Raw genomic sequence first — 20225 nt, forward strand, 5'->3', positions numbered from 1 at the left:
ATTGGGGCGAGTCACCTGTTTCTCATTCACACTATGGAGGAGGCAGTGCTTGGAGCAGCGCCAGCTCTAAGCGCTGCCTCCTCCCCCTCCACCATTGACGCTCCACAGCTCTGCCGCGCCCCAGATGATGTCAGCAAACCGGCAATTTTGTGATGTGAACAGACCGCACATGCAGGGTCGCACCGCGACTGAATCGTTTCAAATTCCCAGTGCGACCCTGCATTTGCGGTCTGAACGCGGTATTAGCAATCTACAGAAATTATAATTAAACTGAGTTAACTAAGCTTTAAAAGAAGGCAAGGTACAGTATCACAGTGTACTCAATACTATAGAAATAGTTTTTTATGATCAGTTTAATTCCCTTTTTAAAACTTGGAACATAGCTTATTGTGTTCGGACTTCCATCGCGAGTCGGGTAAGTAATAGTGCAGCTGGCAAACAAATAAAACCACACAGATGTTATAAAACAGAAATGACACAAGTTATCCGTCTTCGGATTGAGGAAACCTGTTTGATATTAGATGGCCTTTCACTTGTACAAATGATGCTGCAGACAGTTTTTACCAAGTTATAAAAATTGCAGCAGTACAATAAATTGTAAGACAAAAAAAGGGAGAGAAATTCAATTTAGCAAGAAACTTGTAACTTTTCACTTACGGAGCGCTTTCTCGTAGGACACGGCAGAAGGTACGAACGCCGTGTCAAACATCAATACCGCGTGCCGTTCCTACTAGATTGCCCTCAGAATCAAAACCATATTTTATACTCCCGAGGGAAATTTAGTACAAGTGTAGCAAATTTTCCTTTCATCTTGCTGATAGAGAGTCTTTCTGAAGCCAAAAAAGTGTAAAGATTATTTATACAGTAGAACATATATTATTTTTTGCCTTGGCAGCTCGTGTTTTTGTATTCACGCACGTGCAGGGGGACAGATGCGGAGCTGGGCTGATCGATGGGAAAAGTCCATATTCCAGTGGTTTTATAGTTGAGTGAATTTATGCCTCCAGCACACACGGAACCCCAGAATGGGAATGTATTGCAAGGCCACCTGCTGTGGGAAGACACACTTTGCAGTTTAAAAGAAATATGTAGACTACTTATAAATATTTTTTTCCGTTTAAATTGACAGTAAAATATAGCGGAATAAAGTAATGTGCACAGAGCGTTTGGCGGCTTTGTATATATGCTTAGACGGTATAGCAGGATCCACTTGTCAGACTGCGCTTCTGGGCGGTACGCTAGGTATGTCACTGCGCCATTCATTGAGCGCTCATGTCATTCAAAGAGGTTCTGCCAAATGGGATGCGTTTAACCGATGGGCGGATTTCGACATCAATGATGCCGGCACCAGAATCCTCACTGCTGGAATGGGTTGGTTAGGTATAGGCACTAGTGGGGAACATAGGGTTAGGCTGTGTGTGTGGGTGTGGGGGGGAGTTAAGGTTAAAGTAAGGCTGTGGGGAGGGAGGCTTAGGGGTAGGCTGTGTGTATGGGGGGGGGGGGAATTAAGGTTAAAGTAAGGCTGTGGGGAGGGAGGCTTAGGGTTAGGCTGTGTGTGTGGGGGGAGTTAAGGTTAAGTAAGGCTGTGGGGAGGGAGGCTTAGGGGTAGACTGTGTGTGGGGGGGGGAATTAAGGTTAAAGTAAGGCTGTGGGGAGGGAGGCTTAGGGGTAGACTGTGTGTGTGGGGGGGGAGTTAAGGTTAAGTAAGGCTGTGGGGAGGGAGGCTTAGGGGTAGGCTGTGTGTGTGTGTGGGGGGGGGGGTTAAGGTTAAGTAAGGCTGTGGGGAGGGAGGCTTAGGGGTAGGCTGTGTGTGTGGGGGGGGAGTTAAGGTTAAGTAAGGCTGTGGGGAGGGAGGCTTAGGGGTAGACTGTGTGTGGGGGGAGTTAAGGTTAAAGTAAGGCTGTGGGGAGGGAGGCTTAGGGGTAGGCTATGTGTGTGTGTGTGTGTGGGGGGGGGGGTTAAGGTTAAGTAAGGCTGTGGGGAGGGAGGCTTAGGGTTAGGCAGTAAGAAGGAAAGTTGCAGGGGGGCAGGGGTTAGGTTTAGGTGGTGTGGTGCAGGAGTTAGAGTTAAGCACTAGTAGTGAGGGTTAATGTAAGGTTGTGGGGCGGGGGGGGTTAGGGTTAGGCTGCAGAGAGGGGGGGTTATATGGGGTACACACCAAAACGATCATGATCGTGAGACGATTATATGATGGTCATATGATCTGTTGGAGCATACGATCCGATCACGATCTGTACCCAGTTGAAGGGGTCTTTTCAAATCCTGACTGCTGCAGGTAGGATTTGCAAAAAGACCAAATGACCAGCGGGGACGCGCATCGAATCGGAATCGGATCTAAAACATGCCCAATTTACATACAATCAGTCGAGATTGTATTGATATTGGGGGATTTGAGGCCAAATCTTTCTGGGGTGTACCCAGCATTAGGGTTAGGCTGCGGGGAGGGAGGATTAGGGTTAGGCTGCGGGGAGGGAGCGTTAGGGTTGGGGGTCACGAGGAGGGTATACCTACTTAACCCCTGTTGGAATTCCCTCTATCGCATACCGGCATCAGTTTTCTGAAGGCTAACATCCCCACTGCCAGTCAAACATATAAATCCCCATTATATATATGTATAAATCCTGCACCAGAACTCCGAGGCTATTACGTTTATGCTGCCCATACACTTGTGAGATATTGCATGCAATCACTCGATTTCAATCACATCTGGCCTATAAATCGAATGATTGTATGCATTTAGAATGTTGCCTCGATAGATAGTATGTGCCGCACATAATACCTATTGAATTGCATGAGCATTTAACCGAGCGATCCGGGGGTTAATTGCGACCACAATTAACCCGCAGATTAATTCTATTGAATGCAATCTGCGGGTGGGGGGTGGAGTGAACGCTTTTGGCGGCGTGGAGTTTGGGGAGGGGGGGCCGGAGGAACCACTGCCGGTGTCCGTCTGTGTAATTTTGCACTGTGAAGAAGCACTAGCTGGCAGCGGAGTCAGCGATGGTGGCAGAATTGTTTAAAACACTGGGCAGCCCTCTGATTATCTGAGTTCTCTTAGCCAATCACCTTCTCATCAATATCCTAAATAATATAAAGATCACACTGATCCTCACTCCTTTGGGGGGATTCAAGTGGTTTGCGCGCCGGTGGTCAATAGATCAAGGGTTGGAGCAAGTTCAGTGTTGCTTGCACAGCTGCCGGCACTGACATTACTGTATCTAATTTAACATATAAACTCTGATGGAACTTTAGGCACATACAGTGAGTGCAAATCACAGCAATTACCCTCACTGAAGATAATTTTTCACCCTATGGGTCATAAGGCCGACCTCATTAACATTGATCACTATTGGTCAACAGGCCATAGGACCTTCTTCAGATCTGATCGCAGTACAAACTTGTTCTCAAAAATGGCAAAACCATGTGCACTGCAGGTGGGGCAGATGTGACATTTATAGAGAGAGTTAGATTTGTGTGAGTTATTTTGTTTCTGTGCAGGGTAAATACTGGCTGCTTTATTTTTACACTGCAATATAGATCTCACTTTGAAGTAAAACCCAACCCAAATCTAATTCTCTCTGCACAAGTTACATCTGCCCCACCTGCAGTGCACATGGTTTTGTCCATCTAAGTAGGATTTTGTCAGAAAGAGTGAACTAGAATAAGGCAATGTGTTTCAGTACGGATTTCAGTTTCAACACACCCCACCCAAATCTAACTCTCTCTGCACATGTAACATCTGCCCCACCTGCAGTGCACATGGTTTTGCCCATTTTGAGAAAAAAAATTGTACTGCGATCAGATCTGAATATGGGCCATAGTTCGACACATTAAAAAGTTTGACGTGGCTTAGATCGACAGGGTCAATAGGTCACACAAGCGATATGTCGACATAAGTTTTACACTTTTTTGGGTGTCCGTGTCGACTTACGTCTACATGGATACCGTATAAGTGTCCCCTTAAATGGTTGGCCTTTCACCATGCTTCGGGCACGGCACTGTTATATTCTCCCTCTGTGTCCACTTGGATAGTAAAGTATGAAAAACACCAGTTCTGGAACAAGAATGTGAAAAACTCACTTCAACCTTTTTCATATCGAAGAGGTTTGCTAGGCTTTGAACATATGCAGCCTAGCGAACAGGTCTGAATCAGTCCTATATTGTAATGTAACAAAAGTAAGATACAACAGAAAGAAACACAAAAATATTAGGGGGGGAATTTACTAAGATGAATTCATAGAAAAAAAAATTGTATTTTCATTTACTATGCCAAAAATATGAATTTTCGTATTCGTATTGATGGGACATTCGTATTTGTATTTACAAAAACGAATGAATACACCATCTATGGAATTTTCAAAACGGCCGCTTAGTAAATCAGGAATCACCATTCTTTTGAATGGTGATTCCTGTCGTATTTGTGTATTCAATCGTGTTTGTAAATAAAATTGGCGGAAAAAGGCCGCGAATGGTGGGCAAATACTGCAGGAAAATACACTTTATTTTCCTGTCGTATTTGGCTTTAGCCTGAAAAGTGTTAAAAAAATAGGAAAATTAATAAATAAATAAAAAAACGGCATGGGGTCCCCCCCCTCAGCAGTATCCAGCACCAGGCTGAAAGAGTCGGGGCTGGTAATAAAAAAATCAGGAAACCGGGCAAATAGGTGTTCCTCGATTTTTACAACCAGCCCCAGGTTCCAGGGCCGAGGCTGGTTCCCAAAATACGGGGGACAAAATGAGTAGGGGTCCCCCGTATTTTAAGAACCAGCCCCAGGCCCAACCAGACAGCAGGGTAATGCCACAGCCGGGGGGAGACTTTTTATACAAGCATTAACCCTACCGACCAGTCAGCCTGGCCAGGGGTCCTGAGGGAGTAAATTTCCCCCTAGATATCTTGCCACTTATTTTCCTATGTCAGCAACGAGAGTGTGCCGGAAAACAATGGCACAGGCGCAATCCCCATTCACAAACACAGCAACTATACAAGGAACAAAAAAATGGAAGTGGCAACCAGCCCAGCTTTTAAAATTAAACACTTGGACCAAAAACATTTAAACTGTTCTCTTTCATGAAATTCAAGGGCTTTCATTTTTAATCATTTTTTTTTGTCCTGCTACAATCCTATCTGCTTTAGGGGCACAAAGGATTAATGAAAACAGACTCCAGCAATGTGACCTTTACTTTGCATTAAAAATGCTTACTTGAGCAGTCTTCTGTGGGCCCTGAGAGCGGATTTCTGCTGAATACTAAAATCTGATACCATGTAATGTTTCAAATGGATTTGTTCATAAAAACGAGGACATTTCTCTATAAATCCGCTTGGATTAAGAAAAATCGACTTCAGTCGGGGCACAGATCAAACAGGCTGGAAGGTGCAGGCGATGCTATATGAGTCATTGATCTGTTCCGGCTCCGAGGTGCGACAGAGGTACGTAAATGAGCTCTGACGCTGTACATACTGTTGTAGGTCCACAGAGAACATGCATAGAATCAGCGGATTGTAAAATTAAAAAATCAGTGCATATATCCCCAGTGGAGTCATCACCTACCCATCACCTTTTCATGGTGGCCTCATCTTTCCAGCAATATCCAAGAACATAACACATGGGCAGAAGACAGCAAAGGCTTTCAATGTCCAGTGCCATCTGGGCATTGAAAGCCCAACCAGAATATCACATAAGATTGGACCGGTGAGGTTTATTATGGGTTCTAGGTGTGCGGTGTTGGCCCCATGTCCCCACTCCTTTTAATTCACTGCTGCCAGTGGCGGCTCCAGAGGTAGGGCACAATTCAAAATTCAAATAGGGAGCCACACCCACCAACTGTCATTCCAAACTGCCTCACTGGCAGTTGGTGCGTCTCCCCTACTTGTGCCTCGTGAATTTACAAATACAATTTCCACCCACAAAAGGGCCAACACTGCTGTCTGAAGGTGACAGAGCGGATGAACTTCTCTTTATTTCCATGCCTGTTATGTTGTGCTCTCTTGCAACTTTTAGTAAATACAGTATGTGTGTTTTTGCTCTATGCTACTGAACAATACAAATGATTTTATGGACAAATGCTAACTATAAACAGACAGTCGCGGCTTCAGAGGTGGGGTTGCAGCACAACTTAAGCTTCAAATAGGAGAGCCGCACCAACTGCCATTCCAAACTGCCTCACTGGCAGGGGGTGTGTCTCCCCTATTTGAATTTTGAACTGTGCTGCAGCCCCACCTCCGGAGCTGCCACTGTAAACAGGCATAAAAAAGCAATTCACTTGGTCCAAAATTTAGAAAGCTATAGTTTTCGACTTGGTTCTTCCCGACAAATGTGGACCTCTATAATGAGGCAAAATGTAATCTTTCTGTGGCACCCCAGAAATAAATACTGGGACTGTTTTTTGGAAGCAATGTACAGGAATTTGTATGATTATCAGTTGTTTTGTTATGGAAAACATCCATGTGCTTTATTTATTCTGCTGCCTCATTTCGGGGACACTCTGTGTCCACATGTATAGCAGGCACTTCCTAGTGCACTGATTGGCTCAGGAAGCTGGGTACACATGCACAGGATGAGGTGAGGAGTCTGTAGAAAGTGAAAGTAAAGAGAGGACTGAGTCAGCAGGGATATGGAGGGAGCATGGTTGCTGAGTGATAGCTGCTGGAGCATTACAAGGAGCAAGGGCACTGACCTCTCATGAAGACAGCCAGCTAAGCTGCAGAGAAAGACTTTGGGAGGCCCTGGAGTTTATGTGATCCCTCCATAGCCACAGTGAGTGAAGCTATAAGGTAGTGCTGAGAGGAGATGAGCACCCTGGCTGCTGTGAGTAAGTAACGAGTGATGACCAGGCATTTGTTTGGGATACAGACCAAGCCAGTAAAGACATTCCCAGTAAAGCAGCTGAATCAGAACTTATATGTGACTAGTCTGTATTTGGTCAACCAGCCTTTGCAAGTTTCAGCTATTGCTGTTTGTGTTCTAGTACTACAAAGTTTAGTCCTAATACTGCAAAAGACGATTCCATGCATAGACTGTTGGTTTAACATTTGGACACTGTGCAATCCAGATGTGCTGAACACAACGCAAGATACTAAAGGTTGCATCTGCAGCATTTATTTGACTTTGATTGACAAAGAGACTCTTTAACTGTCCAAGGGCTTCTTTAAAGAGACACACAGGGCGGTATTCAATGAGGCTGATTCACCAGGTTTTTATGGCAATTTTGTGCTGTAAGGCGAATTTCTGACTAAAACGGTGAATCACCCTATTCAATGACCAGATGGCGAATACATTTCAAGGTTTTTTTCGCCATGATTCCCCGAGTGGCAATCGCTATCTTTTTATGGTGACGTGGAATGTGAACTTTTAAAATAAAGTGTTTTGTTTTTTACATTTGGTGTCAAAAAATCAGGAATTTTATTCTGAGGAGGGGCATGCTATTTTTATTCATGTGCTGTAAGCACATGAATATATATTTAATTTAAAATATATATATTTATTTTATTATTATTTTTTTTTACACAGAGCAGCCAGCAGGGGGCCGGAGCCGAGCCGCTCATTAGATATTCATATATTCACTTCACCCGATCATTACATATTCATGATCGGGTGTAGTGAATATACGCGGTCCCCTGCTGGCACCCCCGGGGGGCAGCCTGTGCTGCCTAGCTCCCGGGGAGCCCACCTCCCCCCCACAAACTTTCTGGGGCAGGCAGGGAGACTTCCATCTCCCTGCCTGCCACCGTCCTCAGGCTCCCTGCGGCGTTCGCCGCAGGAGCTCAAATTCGCCGGTCAGGGGCAGCGAGCCCCTGACTCATTGAATACCGGAGCCGGCGAGGCTCCAGAACGCGGCGGCCAGTGGCAAATGTGCAGCGAATCCTAAACAGGATTCGCTGCACAACGCCAAAATCCACATTGAATACCGCCCACAGACTAATGCAGACTTCAGCACCTGTATTCTAAGTAAATGGTGTCGATTGCTATTATTGCTTGAAGAAGCTGAAATTGTAATAAAACCCCACCTGTTTAACTCCTGCCTCTCTGGGAAGAAATCTGAGTTGCCACTGGAAATGTTCCTGAAAGGTAAATCTCTGTAACATCAGACCTGAGTGTTACATTTCTGCAAATCTTTGTTTTGTATGGTGTAATAAAACTCAAAAGATGTGTGATTGCTGCCTTGTGCCACTAATGCCAAGGGTTGCCCATCCCCTGTGTAAGTCAGCATATACTTTTTAATGAATTGTTTATTAGATCCCAGAGGGTTGTTTCAACTGGCATCCAGGCATCATGAGTGTGTAACAGGCCTAGCCATAGCCCCCAGCATTATGTCTCTCTTCTCCCCTTTTCATATTGTAGTCAGTTGGGAATGGGATGGTGCACTTGCTCTCCCGGGAGAACGGGAATACTCTTGGATGTTCTGGGGGCTTAGGAAAGCTTGGTAGAGTATATGTGCACAGGCAACATAGAAAACAGGAACAAGAACAAGAACAAGAACGAAGGAACAAGAATGATGGAACAAGAACATGTAAACCACTACTCTTCATGGCCATTCCGGTGTATGGCCAGCTTTAGTTTCTTATTGCCAAAATCAGGAAGTCCTGATCATTTATGAGTCCTGCTCCAGCCTCCACATTCTTGTGCATTGAAGTATGGGGATATGTGTTCTTAGGCAGCTACTCCCCAGCAATTTATGTGGGTGTCTTGGGAGGTGCAGCCAAAGCAATCTATCATAAGCCAGGTAGGCACATGCCCAAGGCCGTGCTGGATAAGGGGGCAGCAAAACACTAGCTACAGTGGCTTAATCAGGACTTATTAAAGGTTCCAGGCGCCCTAGGCTAATACACATGTAGCTCCCCTTGTCATGCTGCTAAACACATGTGTATGGGCGCTCAGGGACTCGCCAGTCATACTGCCCATGTGCATGTAACGAAGGCTATACAACTGACATGTAGGATCTAATGTTTGTGGCCTGGGAAGGAGACTTTGGCTTTAGGCTGCCCAGCTGACGCTGTAGCACAATGTACATAAAGCAATGGTTCCATCAGTAAGTTACATGGATACAGCCATCGGGCAGTCACCCGCATCGGATCGGATCAAATATCATACATATGCAATTTGGGCCAATTTCTCCCGATTTCTCCGCCTGATCAAATCGGGTCCAATTCGCATAGTGTAGGGGGCTTAAGAACTTCACCCCCCCCCAGTACACCGGGACAGGTGATAGCTGACAAGAATGGAAAAAATTAGGCTTAAATTTTAATCCTTGGGTTTCACCTCACGGCGCCCCCCAGTTCTGGCTGCAGCCTGATCAGCCTATTGGTTAATCAGGCACAGAGCCTAATCATTATTCTTTGATGGGTGATCTGTGTCCGCGACTCTGGACGTGGTTGTCTACAGGCCGCCTTTCCCTCTATCTTATTTACTAATGTGATTAAGTATACATTGTTGTAAATCTGTCTGGCGATGGAACACTGAGCATTCAGTTGGGCACCTATTACACAGTAATGATACACGGTCACCTCTAGATGCTACAAACAGGCATTAGGATAGAATACAGTCATCACATTATCACTCTCTTGTGTCTACATTTATGGTCCTAATATCTGTAATGTTGTTTGAAGACTTGAAAAATGAGAACCGGAGCGGAGGAGAAGCCAGGAACATGATGAGTGAATTATGATGTGTATTCTCAGCAGTGTACATCATACAGGGCACATTTATATTCCCTTCAGGTTCTATGTTGGCACTTCATTGCTCTGCCTAATCTCACTGGTAATGGTCCTTAAATGGATCATTGAGCTGAAATGTTACCAATTGGAAACCAGCGAGTATTATAGCATTTCTGAATATATTATTAACCCATTCTTCACATGGATCCCCTCTTCTGTTACAACACCCTTTGCTCATACACACACATACACGCATACATACATACATACATACATTTCAATGCGAAAGCCCATTTGTGTAACAAGTCCTGGTGCATGTCATCTGCAGTGTGCACTGGCCCCCATAGCAGCTGGCGGCCATCGCATTTACTACTACCGCACCTGTCTCACAACCATGGCAGGGGATGGCAGCAGCAGCAGGGACCAGTGGTGGCGGGACCAGTGGCAGCAGAGGGGGGGCTGGCATTGTGGGCGTCAGAAGCCCCCACCTGCACTAAGGTAGGAGCTGTGGCTGTCTGTTACCATTTCTTGTCATTATATGTTTCCTGTGATATACATCAGGGTCCACTCGGATGACGCTCTGGCAGTTCGAATTCCAACGGTCAGTACACCAACATCGGAATCCTGACTTTTAAATGCCCGACAGTTGGGATCCTGACTGACAGGGGCTATTCTCCCTTGTGGGGATCCAACACCAAAATAAAGGATCAATAGAACCTGTGGGGAGTGCAGTGAGCCTCCAAGCCCGCAAAGGGGCATCTTAGCGCTCTCTCCCTTATTGGAGAAATGGCAGTTGGGATTCCGATGGTAGTATACTGTGCGTTGGAATCCCAACTGTCGGAGCGTTATAACTCAACACAAGGGGCTTAAAAATCTTTACAAATGACATTTTTACACCGCAAATAAGAAGCTGCCATACTGTCTACTCTTATGGGGTAGATTTATTAATCGCCATGGGGCATATGCGCTATCACCGTGCCCTAAAGCAGGCGATAGCGCTTCCCCTCATCTATTAAACCTGCTGTGCGGTTTAGTGTAACGGCGGCGGCTACCTAGCGCATGTACTATTATAAGTACAGCACTTAACACTTCTACCTAATTTACAAAAGTTCCTTATCTGCCTTCCTTCGGCTGGGCGCAGCTGTCTCTAACGGCAGACTAATCGGGCGGTGCAAGCTTCGTGGTGTCTTTTTTTGTTCATTACAATAAACTTTATTGTATTCTTTGTATTCTCTCCTCGGCCTGGCTGTCCTGAGGTGGCGCTACGGGTGTCGGGACTTCTGTTTTTTTTTGTATGTTTTTTTGTCAATAAAGTTTATTGTACTAATTTCTCTTGTCAAAAAAATAAAATAAACTGTGCATGCGCTGAAGACATGGCGCCGGGAAAGAAAGCCGGCGCATGCGCAGAGCAACAAGCCGGGGAGGATCACACAGCTGTTATGGGAGGAAGCATATCCCCGGCAGGAGGGGATAACGCACTCCCATAACGTGCGGCCAAACAGTAATAGATTCGGGCAAAAGTCAGGTTCTCTTCACCACGATAAATTGGTGAAGCGAACCTGCGCCCATAAGGATCCTTAAGGGAAAATTAATAAATATATCTATAGGTTTAAGTAGAACTGTGCCACCAGTTTGTGAAACAAGCTCCAAAATCGCATAGTGTTCATTCTAGCATCCTGCACCTTTTAAAACCCGTGCAGTTCCTCCTCCATGCCTAGGGTGTCGCTATCTGCTGTGGTATCGATCACATTGTTATCTATAGCTCAATACAGACCAGACTGTACTAGAAGCACCAAAGCAGACAGTGCCACCCCAGGCAGGAAAGAGGAACTGCACAGGTTTTGGAAGGTGCGGGTCGCTAGAATGAATATTATCACAAAATGAATGGTTATAGTTCAAGAATCAAAGCCTCACTTTTTGTTTACTTATTTTTGACTCCGTAAAACAAGATTTACCAATTCCAATAAACATTCTTTTTAACGTCATATATTAAATTGTTGAAATCAATTCATTTCCATCTAACGGTAGTAATGTAAAAAATTTCAATTACATAACAACCATCAGTTCTTTCCAGTATAACAATTTATATGTGTCACTAGAGGGCGCTGTAGTTTGTAACTACTAGTACGTTATCCGTTTTGTGTTTGCGCTTTTTATTTTATGTTGCTGCATATGTTGTTTATTTTACAGCTCACATTTATGATAAATCATATATTTATTTCTAGGAAACATACATCCCAGCATTTAAGGTTTCCAAACACAGAATTTAACATTTTAATGTTTTCTTTCTGTCATACAGCTTTTAACAGATGACAGAACTCTTTGTTAACTTCTAATACCCTTATACTGTTCCCTTGGGTGTGGTACAGGGGTCCGACAGTCGGGATCCTGACAGTCATTAGCCCGACGTCGGGATCCTGACTGGCCGGACCCAGGCAGCATGGTGAGCACAACTAAACCCCTTGTGGGCTCGCTGCACTCACCACGCTGCGGGCACGGTGGCTCGCTGCGGTCGCCACCTATTCTATTCTCCCTCTATGGGGGTCGTGGACCCCCACATGGGAAAATGGCAGGTGGCTGTCGGGAACCCGGCTGTCTGTGTTTTGACAGTCGGGATTCCGACGTCAGGTAAATGCCTGTTGGGATCCCGACTGTCGGGACCCCATCCAGCACCTGTTCCCTTCTTGAATGAGGATCCTCTTTAAAGGATATACAGGTTGAGTATACCTTATCCAAAATGCTTGGGACCATAAGAATTTTGGATAATGGATTTTTCCGTCATTTGGAATATTTTTATATTTCAATGAAGTATCTTGAGGTATTTTACATTTCTATTGTATAAACACATCAAACATGAAATACACACAAATATATTTTATTTGTGCATGAAACAAGGTTTCAAAACACGAAACAAAGTTTGTATACAATCTCCGGCACTGAATCTGAATGCTAAATAATTGTTTTCCTGCACATATTTAGTGCCAGTTACAGTTAATTATGCCTTAAACTTTTTGAACCATTCATCCAAGCTGTAACTAGGGCTGTGCGAGTGATGTCACTTCCTGTGGTGCAAGGCTATTTGGGTGAACCTATAACTGCCCCAGTGGCAACTGTATTTGGCATGCAAGGTCCCTGTAACTTAACCCTGCAGCCTAGATAACAGGTGCAAAGTTGTCTGACTCCAGGCACCCAGCTTCTAGCAAGTTGATTGATAAATATTTAACTTGGGCGTCTATAATGGAAACAACGCATAGACGCCAATGTTTAACTTTAACACGGATTTCTATGGAGCCGCGAACAGCCAATCAGTCGCAGAGCTCCCCCGGAGCCCACGGCTGATTGGCTGGGGGAGGACCTGGTGTATGATGTCACCAGCAAATCCCCCAGTTTGGGAGAGGAGGCCCAAGTGTAAAAATTATTTTAACCTCTGGATGTCTACATGGAACAAAGAGGACACAATCTATGCCAGAGGACCTAGTGAGTATAATTTGCTTTAACAGGTACATTATGGATTCTAGATGGTCTAATGTGGAAACTATAGATAAATATGTATGAAAAAATGGAGTATGTAGTATTTGACTATTTGTTATGTTATAGAAATACAAGTACCAGTGGGCCCTGTAATGCTCCATGTTTCTCCAAGTCCCTACGTGCAGGGTAGGCTTGCTTGTATTTCCACAGCTTAACCAAATAGTTTATTGTTCTAATTATTACACCATTCTATCAGCCCAGTGCCCACCACCCAGGGGCACCAGGGACAGCCCCAGGCTTCAGCCCAGGCAGGGGGTAGGCGGGGGGGGGGGGACCTTTATTGGGGGTCCCCATTCACCAAGGGTCCCAGCCTGGGCTGACCAGTCACATATTAATGCTTTGGCCTGGGGAACTTATATAAAATGTTTCGCCTGGCTGTGGCATTTCCCTACTGGCTTTTTGGGCCTGGTGCTGGATTTCAAAAATGGGGGACCAATAGTCATCCCCCCCCCCCCGTATTTTGGGAACCAGGATAGGTCCATGAGCCTTGTGCTGGTTATAGAAAAGTGGGGGACCACAACCCCCCCCCCCCCTTGGTTTTTCTACAACCAGGACCAGCTTTATGAGCCCAGGCTGGTTATAGCCGTGTGGGGGGACTCCACACCTTTTATAAATATATTTATTTTTCCTATTTTTTTTTTTACACAGCATTGCTAAAATACGTAAATATGGCTGCCAAATACGAATGGCTACAACATTGGAAAATAAAAATCAGAAGAATACAGCAGATTAGTACATTTTCCCTATTCACCATTCGTATTTTCGCCAGAATACGGCCAATGCTGGTTATATCCATTCGTACCGGGTATTGCCCATTCTGGGATGTTAGTAAATTTCCCCCAATCTGTTTCTCCAGAGGTAACCCTATAGTAGATAATGATAAGGTGCTTAGCTATAGTTGTGTCCTCTTATACCTAGCGTCTTCATGCAACATGGCGCAAGACACTCAGCATGACTTAGGCGCTCTAACGTGGATAGTGACGGTGAGGTTTTATCAGTTTGCGTCCTAGTCACATTACGGATAGTGCAGTTCCCATTGCGCCAGAGATGCTAGGCTGCGATTTTACTGTTACAGGATTCGGTGTAGTCCAAGTACTAAGCGCCTAATTCAGCTTCAATTGCTGTTTTACAAAAAAATCTCAAAACTGCAACTGCTCCCCGAAGCATGCGGGACTGCCCAGCACAGGGCAAGGCCGGCCGACATGCCAGGTTCCTCCATGCGATAGGTTTGTACAATACCTGCCGTCGCATTGCAGAAATGAGAGCGCTTTTACAGATCTGCAAATCTCTCCCATAACTAGGGTAACCCACTGCCTGCACAGCCTAGGTGTGACGGCAGGTGCCAAGCCACCATGTTTTTGCAAGCAACGGCTGCATGTGATGACATGCAGCTACCACGAACCGCCCCGAAAATGGCCCGTACATGCCTGCCATGTTGTCCGGACCACAACCACCCAATTCCGCATCACCGCCCATCCAATGGTGCATTGCTGCTCTCCGGTGTCACTTACACTGTTAAGTTTCCTACAATGTGACTGCTGTGTAAGCCCTTGCGCATCCATGCAACCTGGTGTGTGCATGCGCATAATTGCTAAAGTCACCCTATTGTGATTTTCATTCATGATCCTGAGTTAGGCCTCAAGTTAAAGTTGAAGCATGACAAAACATTGTGGGAGGAATAGCTGCAGCTGTGCGTATTGCAACCCTTTTACACAAAATTGAGACTCAGTCGCACACAGATGTTCCACAAGACCCAGTGGTCAGTGTATGCTAGCGAGTAGTTTGGTCTGGTTGTTTAGCAGTGCACTGCAACTAATACATTTGTATACAATATGATGCTCTGCAGGGCTGAATAGCATGGACCGCTGAGAGAAGGCCAAAGCAATGTACTGGGGCTTCTATCTACCAATTCATGGGAAAAACAAAACCATAAGGTACTCATCCTAATGTCCTGCTCTGTCTCTCCACATACTTCCAAACAGAGAATGTCTGTCACCAGTTTGATTGGTGTAGAGTTCCAAACATCAACCAATCAGCATGCTTACAGCCTTTCGCTGTATGGTTGCAGGCTGGGAGATAGGTAGATAATCTAACCTGATTGGGTGTAATTCACAGCCATAGCATCTGGCATCTATATCTACCTACCACACAAGAAGCTCCAGAGGCACCAGTCCAGGGGATATACTGTATACCTCCCAGCCCAGCCTGCCCCTGCTTGAAGGCCTCTAGAATCATGGGAAGCTGACCAGTGTGCCTAAATGTTAAGATGGCCCTGTACGAGGTGACAGCTGTAGCTTTTATACATAGATTTTCAATAGCCAGTGACATAACAGAAGCACCAAGTTCTCAATGATGTCACTGGTAGGATACAATCCCATTCATGTTACTAGTTCCTGTGGTGAACTCAAGCTACAAAATGGCTGACCACTCTTTGGAGTTAAACTTGCATACAAAATGGCTGCCGTGTTGTGAGTTCTGAGCTAAAGCCAAACGCATCAAGCGCTTTATTAGCATTATATATATACCTTTTTTTCCGCATTACATATACCATTTATACTGTTAGAAGAAATGTTGGAAAGCCTGACGTTTGGAATCTTGTAAGCTCAGTTCTGCGTGATTATATAAGTGCCTAAGGTCATTATTATGGCACATCATTCATGCTGATTAACTAGAGTGCCATGCGCATTTAGCCTGTAGGGTTACACGACTTGTATGTTAATACAGTATGTGGCAGAAAGTGAAGTCAGAGAGCCCAAATAAAACGCTTTGTACAGCAACCTGATTTCCCCTGGGAACGGGAGCATCAAGTAAGAAACTGCATCAGCTTAATGGTTCCATGGCAAAGGATGAAATAATTCACTTATAATCAAAGATATTTTTTCCCTTCTTTAAAGCCTTTTGTAAATATCCTTGTTTTATATGGAACAATCTCTTCAATGCACTGTGCTACAAAGTGAATGGAAGGGGACTGTAATAGATGTGTGTGACATTGCAGGATGTGGTGATGTGCAGAGATGTCAGATGTAGCAGTGTAGCAGTCACATAATACTGCTGGAAAGTGACAACATTACTGGGAAACGGCATTGGACAATGACCTCATCACTAAGGGCCAGATGCACTAAGCTTCAAAAGTGATAAAATGGAGAGTGATAAACAACCAACCAATCAGCTCCTGCCTAACATTTTTCAAACACAGTCTGTGACATGGCAGGTAGGAGCTGATTGGCTGGCTGTTTATCTATCTCCATTTTTTCACTTTTGAAGCTTAGTGCATCTGGCCCTATGTGAGAAATTACAGTAATAGGATACTAACTGCATCCCATGCATGCACCATATAGGAAACAACAGGAGGATGGAACTATTGCCCTTTTTCCAGAGTACAAGCAGCAGATTTTAGAACAGTGCCATACTGCACATGTGTCTAGCCAATGAGGGCTGGATCATGCTTGATCACAGCACATGGGCCGATTCCACTCATAAGTACCCCTGTAGAGCATATCCACCTGATTTTCATCCATCGTGCCCTCCGCCTGCAGGCTCTAGCTGGAGTAATTCAGGTACAGGGGCGCACAATGAGAATTCTCAACCTGGTGTTTAGAACCTGTGCTGAATACTGATGGTCTCATGTATGCCCCACCATCAGAGAGCTGACAGCCTTCATGTGACTTGTGACAGTTCCACAAAGCATCGCAGGCGTCTCTCTTAGTGACAGGGGCTGAATGCCGAGCTCCCCTTATTCTTCTTTATTCGGTAACACATGTTCTAACTGCTATGTCTCTGCTTTTCCCATTTTGACAGAGCCTGTCACCACACAATCAGCGGCACAGACACAGACAGAAGTGTGATATAATTATCTTTTATCATTTTAAATACTTTTCGTCTAGAAGCAAAATGCACAGGGATTTCACAGAGCATCGCTGTAAGAATATTTAGCTGAAATCTATAGTGTTGTGCGACGTTATCAGCACCGCTCATTACGGATATCATCCTGTTACACGCCATCAAACACGCATTGTCTGCAAAGCGAGTGGAGAAAAGCGAGTCGTGCGCTTGATTTCTGTTTGCAGGGTGAGGTTTGTGCCGTTGTAACTTACAAAATTCAGGTTTAATGAACACGTGGGGCGGATTGAGCTATAAACACAACCAGCCACAGGTTAAGGGCTGTCAGGTCAGATTCAGTGGTTTATTTATCAGGACCAGCGTTCAGACAGCCTATCAGCCATCTTTGTGTAATAATGTTTGTTAGACAACCATGTTTTTTCTATCCCTGGTGAATTCAGTTGCGGTTTAACATTTTTCTCTCACACAATGGCACCCATTTATTACATTTTCAGTTTCCACCACATAATTGGTATTTATTATTGCTGTCATTCCCAGGATGGGTAATTGAACCCGCCCCTGTGATTAGAAAAAAGTAAAGTAAAAGCAAAGTGATTAGCATTCAGTTTCTGGGGTTAACTGTGCTACTGCCAGAGGCGTACCTAGATATTCGTAGGCCCCATAGCAAAATTTTGTAAGGGCCCCCTATTTAGCAACTGTGACAAATGTATGTAAAACCTATTAGTTAGACAGCAAAGATGGCCCCCCTTCAGCTCTGGGCCCCATAGCAGCATCCCCCTATAGGTCTCTTTGGGGGCTGCATTTGCCATCGAAAAATGGGGGACCATGACAGAAATCTCTGATATCAAATGCGATCCCCTGTAGATAGATTTAGAGGATCAGGGTCGGTGTAACGCTCCTTGGCAACGAGGGCAAAGGTTGAAGCCTACTGCCCACCAACAACCTCACACTGCCACTAATATCCAATTCCCAACCCCTTAAGTGAAAGAGTGGAGATGGTGTCTGAGAAATTCCACCAAAGCCGACACCTATATTAAGCACAACAAAGATATATTTTCCATAGATATCCTTAATTTTGTGAAAGACAGACTCTGTGCCCCCGTCCCCCCCGTCCCCCTTCCTCCCAAAGATCCCAGAACCCTAGGGACCTGCTTATGATAAAGGCCCAGTAGGGAATACATAATATTTGTTGGTATAAATCCCAAACACATTCATTGACACTGTAGGTAGGCAGTTATGCGCTAACAAACCTGGCCTGTTTCATGCAAAATATATAGCGAGAGGGGACATCGTGATGTCATTAACAATATTTGCTATATACAGTACTGTACAGTAAGCCCTCCTGACAATTGGTTATATGTATGTGGACATTCATATCAGTGTGACTTCCCCATGCACCCGATAAATAAAGAGCATATATTGCGTGCTCACCACACTTAAGCCAAGCAGTTCTCTTTGGACGTAGTCCAGGTTCAGTCGGTCGAGGTTCTCCAAGTAATGCTGCAGACGCGTGTACGTATATGGATAGCAATAAGCAAACTGGTATACGTCGTCTTCTCGGTCAAAGCAGAATGCAAAAGACATGACGTAGTTTCTGCGGTGGTCTGGGCAACGATAATAGTAGACGTTCTTTGAGGGCAGTCTTTGCCTGTGAAGAGACAGAAGACATTCTTATACTCATTTTAGGCCTGCAGAGAATGGCTTTGGGAAGAAGTGACTCAGTGGTTAGAGACAGAGCCGTAACAAGGCTCCGGAGCACCCCAGGTATCATGAAAATACGCAATACCGGCTAGCTAGAAGCAAAGGGCCAAGTTACGGTGCCGGTGCCAGCCACAGATCTGAAAACATTGGAGGTGTATGCAAACCATTGGTTTGCATTTTTAGGGATCTGGCCCTTTTAGGGGTCTATTTACTAAAATGAGAGTTCTATTAAAGATGGGATGTTGCTATGGGTGACCAATCAGATTCTACCTATTATCTTTTAGAAGGTGCTAAATAAATAGGAAGATTCTTATTGGTTGAACACCCATCTTAGTAAATAAACCTCTTAGTGAGCAGTTGATAGGAGTGAGTATGTGACAGGGCTAGTGCCAGCAGCGCAGAGGATTTTATGGTTCCGGTAAGCGTTAAAGAGAATGCACAGAGCTGCTGAATACATTTTTATTGAATCTTTTATTAGCCAGGAAAGCTCGGAGTCAGCAGATGTGGTCCTCCCCTATTACTGGGGGGATATAGAGGTCGTGACCTAGTCGTCTGCCGAACGTAAATATTGGTTTAGAAAATTGACATTGAACATTTTAATTCTGCCCAGCGTTTTGTTTTATTTGTCCACGTAATGCTGCACATGAGAAGCAATCGTTCCTGTACAAGGGTGGAGATCGGGGCTAAACATACATTTTACATTTGAAATGCAGGATCTTTGTAATCAGAGATGATATAGCCTCTATTATTATTATTATTATTATTATTATATTTTTATTTATAAGGCGCCACAAGTGGTACGCAGCGCCGTACATATAGAACACATTAGAACAGTACAGGGTACACAGAACTAGACATAACACAATTAAAGCACAAATCTTAGTACACAATACAGCTGAGATATAGGGACATGAGTGAGAATAGATGCAGGTATAGATGGTAGGTGAGTAATACCCCTTTTAGACCAAAACGCCGGGTCGCACCCGGCTTTTTGGACCCTGGTTGAAGCCAGGTGCGACCCGGCGTTTAGGGGCATTTACACCGGACGGGCTTAAACGCCCGCACCCCCCTCCCGCCCCTTCCCGGCGCTTGAAGATGACAGTACAATGTCATCTTCAAGCGCCGATCGACGCCGCCGTACCCGGAACGCTGCTAGGGGCAGCCCAGCACTAAGGTAAGCTGCTAGGCTGCCCCCAGACCCCGCGCGCACCCCCCCCCCCCGCCATTGGACAGGAGGTGAATGGATGCCGCACACAGGCATCCGTTCACCTACCTCCCCCGCCGCCGCTGCTGTCTGCAGAGTATAGCAGACAGCAGCGCCGGCTGTCAGTGTCAGACTGACAATCCGTCCAACCTGCGGACGCTGCGGTCCGCAGGTTGGACGTTCCCCATTCATGTAAATGGGAGCCGGGTCATCCGACCTGGCGTTCCCATTTACACCGCCCTCTACCCAGGTCCTAGCCGTGTTCTACCCAGGTCAGGACCTGGGTAGAAGTCCCGT

At 45.2% G+C, this 20225-nt stretch overlaps 1 protein-coding gene across 2 annotated transcripts in view; it reads right to left on the reverse strand.

Annotated features, from left to right (window-relative positions):
- Positions 1 to 20225, reverse strand: part of LOC146026580 (cytosolic carboxypeptidase 6-like) — a 1552889-nt gene that overhangs the window by 706961 nt on the left and 825703 nt on the right. For both annotated transcript variants that reach the window (XM_083157364.1, XM_083157363.1), the window contains one exon: positions 18455 to 18671. In XM_083157364.1, coding sequence (XP_083013490.1) covers positions 18455 to 18671 — 217 coding nt within the window. The remainder of the gene's footprint in view (positions 1 to 18454; positions 18672 to 20225) is intronic.

This window comes from Crinia signifera, chromosome 8 (genome assembly GCF_055691185.1).
Source record: "Crinia signifera chromosome 8, ASM5569118v1, whole genome shotgun sequence".
Taxonomy (NCBI): domain Eukaryota; kingdom Metazoa; phylum Chordata; class Amphibia; order Anura; family Myobatrachidae; genus Crinia; species Crinia signifera.